The sequence below is a fragment of the Elephantulus edwardii genome, unplaced genomic scaffold (assembly GCF_000299155.1).
Source record: "Elephantulus edwardii isolate Elephantulus edwardi_28Jun2011 unplaced genomic scaffold, EleEdw1.0 scaffold00152, whole genome shotgun sequence".
Lineage (NCBI taxonomy): Eukaryota > Metazoa > Chordata > Mammalia > Macroscelidea > Macroscelididae > Elephantulus > Elephantulus edwardii.
In genome coordinates, this window is record NW_006399902.1 from 3,216,058 (window position 1) to 3,219,680 (window position 3,623).

General features: G+C 48.9%; 1 protein-coding gene across 1 annotated transcript in view; it reads right to left on the reverse strand.

Annotated features, from left to right (window-relative positions):
- LAPTM5 (lysosomal protein transmembrane 5) overlaps positions 1–3,623 on the reverse strand; it is a 35,428-nt gene that overhangs the window by 13,185 nt on the left and 18,620 nt on the right. Inside the window, exons 2-3 of the mRNA XM_006894930.1 lie at positions 920–1,013; positions 198–274 (exon numbers count right to left, since the gene is read on the reverse strand). Of these exons, the coding sequence (XP_006894992.1) occupies positions 198–274; positions 920–1,013 (171 nt within the window). The remainder of the gene's footprint in view (positions 1–197; positions 275–919; positions 1,014–3,623) is intronic.

Consider the following 3,623-nt stretch of genomic DNA (forward strand, 5'->3'; position numbering starts at 1 on the left):
CCGCCTCCTCCTCTCCATTAGCCAGCCTCTGGCTCCGCCTCCTCCTCCCCACCAGCCAGCCCCTGGCTCCGCCTCCTCCTCTCCATTAGCCAGCCCCTGGCTCCGCCTCCTCTTCCCCACCAGCAAGCCCCTGGCTCTGCCTCCTCTTCCCCACCAGCCAGCCCTTGGCTCTGCCTTCTCTTCCCCACCAAGCTCACCTTAACCACACCGATCAGCAGGCTCAGGCTGATGATAAAAAGCATGATGATGAGCAGGAAGCTGGAAAGCAGGTCAGCTGAAAGACAAGAGAGAAAGCAGTGAGGGGCCCGGAAGTGCCCCTGGACACCCCACAGGGCTCCAAGGACCACCCTTTAAGAACAACTGGTGTTAAGAGGCGTAAGAGTAAGCAAGAGCCCAGGTCTGCGCTCTGGGAGGTCTCAGTTTTGGAAGGATACAAAGACAATGAAGGGAATATCTCAGGTCACAGTCAATGTTGTAAAAAAAAACCCCAAAAACAACAACAACAACAAAAAACAACAGGTGATACAAGAGGGCCCCTGAGAGGGAGAGTAGGGGGGTCAGCAAAAACTTCTCTTAAAGCGGAGACATGCTGAGTGACAAGGAATAGTTCACTGAGCATGGAGCCAACTTGGTGTATGAATGCAGGGACATGGCTGTCAGGAGTACTGATGCTACCCCAGAGTGATGGGCAGCCATTGAGGGGTTTGAGGGATTTAAGCAGGGGCGTTCTATTATCTGTTACCAGCTAGCTGGCTGGAATTGCAAAGTGCCATCCCATACATCTGCTCTGTGACCTTGGGATTTGGGTGGGAACAACTAGAATATTCCAGTTTAGCAGGCTGCCTGCCTGGACCAGGGCTTCCTACCCCACTCCTTGTAGCCCTTCTCCCCGCACCCGCATGGCCTCCCTTGCACCTACCGATCTTGAGGTAGCCTATCTTCGAGAACTTGCAGGAGGCCTTGCCTTGAGCCACCTCCACCGAGTGCTCGATGAGCAACAAGATACTCATGATCTGGGGAAGAACAGAGTGTTCATTGATCAGCAGTGCAGCTCTCACTCCCTCTCCTGTGCTGATGCTGTGCCCGATCAGGGGCTGGAGGGGGGCTTCTGGGAAGATGGGATGCCAAGGAGGTTTGGCCTTCACTGAACTCCACCTCTGTGTCGGAGATGTGAATGTGCCCCACCTTAAAACCTACAATTACTTCCAATTCTGAGGTTCAAATCTCCAGCATTTGCAGGAAACAGCCGAGCACTTAATCACTGTGCCACCAGAGCTCCTCTTCCCCATTTATTAAATGATACTAATGACTATGCTAGGCGGCTCCCTTGAGGACTAGGTGAGACCGTCCAAGATAACACTTAGAACTCCCCACGGTTTCTCATAAGTGGTAACTGTTACTACTGAAGGTCAAGTCTGTGGAGGTGGTGGGAGAGGGTAGAGGCTGAGGGCTCTTGCCAGTGATGGGGACCCTCCTCTGCAGACCCTTTTATAACAGGCTCTGTACAGCATGAAACCTTAGGTCACAGCATCCAAGTATCATAGAGCTTCAAGCTGGGTGTTTTTTGTTCCTTTTTTAAAAATTTTTTTACTAGTTTATTTACAAAATTTACAAATACATTGTTATCAAGAACAAATGCTTTCAATATCCTTCATCCCCTGAGCTTCAAGTTCTTGAGATTATCTCATACAAGGCTGAGATCCTACCTTCTGGACCACAGACCTGGGAGGGTTCTGCAGATGATCCGAGCCCTGAGCCCCTAGGATGCCTGTCAACTGCATCTTAATATTCACAGGGGAGATACTGCTAAAACCTCCCTCACTGGCTGTATGGGGCCAGATGGGATGATTCACTTAAAGCACCTGGGAGATAATAAGTGCTCACTGTCACTGAGTTGATTCCAACTCACAGTGAGCTCACAGGACAGAAAACCTCCCCAAGGGTTACCAATGTCGTACACCTTTATGAAATCAGACTGCCACTTCACACTCCCACAGAGCAGTTAGTGGGTTTGAACCACCAACATTTATAGTCAAGTGCTTGACCAAGTTGCTACACAGTCTCCCCAAAACCTACTAGTTGTTGCTTTTACTATACTAGCATCCCCCCTGCTGGAGTGGAGCCACCAGGCAGATACAGCTACTGTACGTCTTGTTCATTGTTCATGCTTTTGTGCCTTTTGAATGAGTGCATCAACGAGTGAATGAATGACATTCCCTCAGAGGGCCTTTGCTAAGAATGATGGAGAAAGGACGAAGCTCATGGGTCTGGGTGTCAGGAGCAGCCCTATTAATACCTGAAATTCAGCCATTAAACCATAGTGCCTAAATGGTCTTCAATGTCACCTTGTCGATTACCTCTACCATTTACTGCAGGAAGAATATCTGTCAGCAGCCTTATAAATGCAAAGCAATTTCTGCTTAAATATTTCTAGCCACGGGAGCTCACAATCTTCTGTGTGTTCACATCCTTTCTTCAGCACAAATTCCATTCTTACCCCCAACATACACACACTCTCTCTCCTCTCTCTTTCTCCCTCTCTCTCTCACACACACACACACAGAGAGAGAGAGAGAGAGAGAGAGATCATACATACACACACACCTGCCACCGTCTGTTCACATTACAAGACTGTCACCTCCCTTGCAGCGGGCACCTACCTCTATTAACATAACCAAAGTTTTCACTGGCTTTGCAAGTGGCCTGCTGCTGCTAACTCAAGCTCAGCTGACCAGGGATAAGATGCCTGCCATCTGTCTCCCCTGTGTGGTCTCTGAGCTCAGATACAGATCTCAGCTTGTCTCCCTGACACGCTATCTTCTTTTCAAGGCAGGGCTGGGGAACCACACAGAAGAATGACTAAGAGTCATACTCTGGAGGAAGGAAGAAATGGGTTTGAACCTAAGTAGACCTCCACACTCACTTTGAGAGCTTGGGCAAGTTACTTCACCCCTCTGAGCCCACATTTTTTTCATCTGGAAAATAATAGTCATTATAAGTAAACAGAAGAAGAATTGATGCCTCTGAACTGTGGTATTGGAGAGGAGTACTGAATATACCATGGACGGCCAAAAGAATAAACAGATATATCTTGGAGAAGGTGCAGCCAGAGTGCTCCTTGGAAGCAAGGAGGAGAAACTTCATCTCATATATTTTGGGCATGTTGCTAAAAGGGGGTATTCCTCGGAGAGGGACATCATACTTAGCAAAAGAGAAGAAGACCCTTAACCTGTAGCAATAGGCTCAAGTCTGTCAGAGATGATGAGGATGTATTTGATGAGACAGCATCTGACAAAACAACAACAAATATAGTGAGAAATTAATTGCTTTGTGTTTGTTAAGTCCCAGGCTGCTGGCCAGCAGAGAAGGGGTCCAGCATGCTAAATTGACCTGGGGTGGTTGAGCTGTATCAAGAGCAGGGTGCCAAGGACTGACAGACAAGCCTTCTCTGGCTGCACCCTCCATCTGGTGTGGGGTGAACCTGAATATTTCACCAGGAAGAGAAAGAGCGGCCCAGGATTGAAGGCTGAGGCTGGCATCCACAGGAAGCAGCCCAGACATAGAAAAGCTGCTTCTTCAGCTCCTGATGTGGGCAGTTCCAGCACCTATTCTCCGGGGGGGGG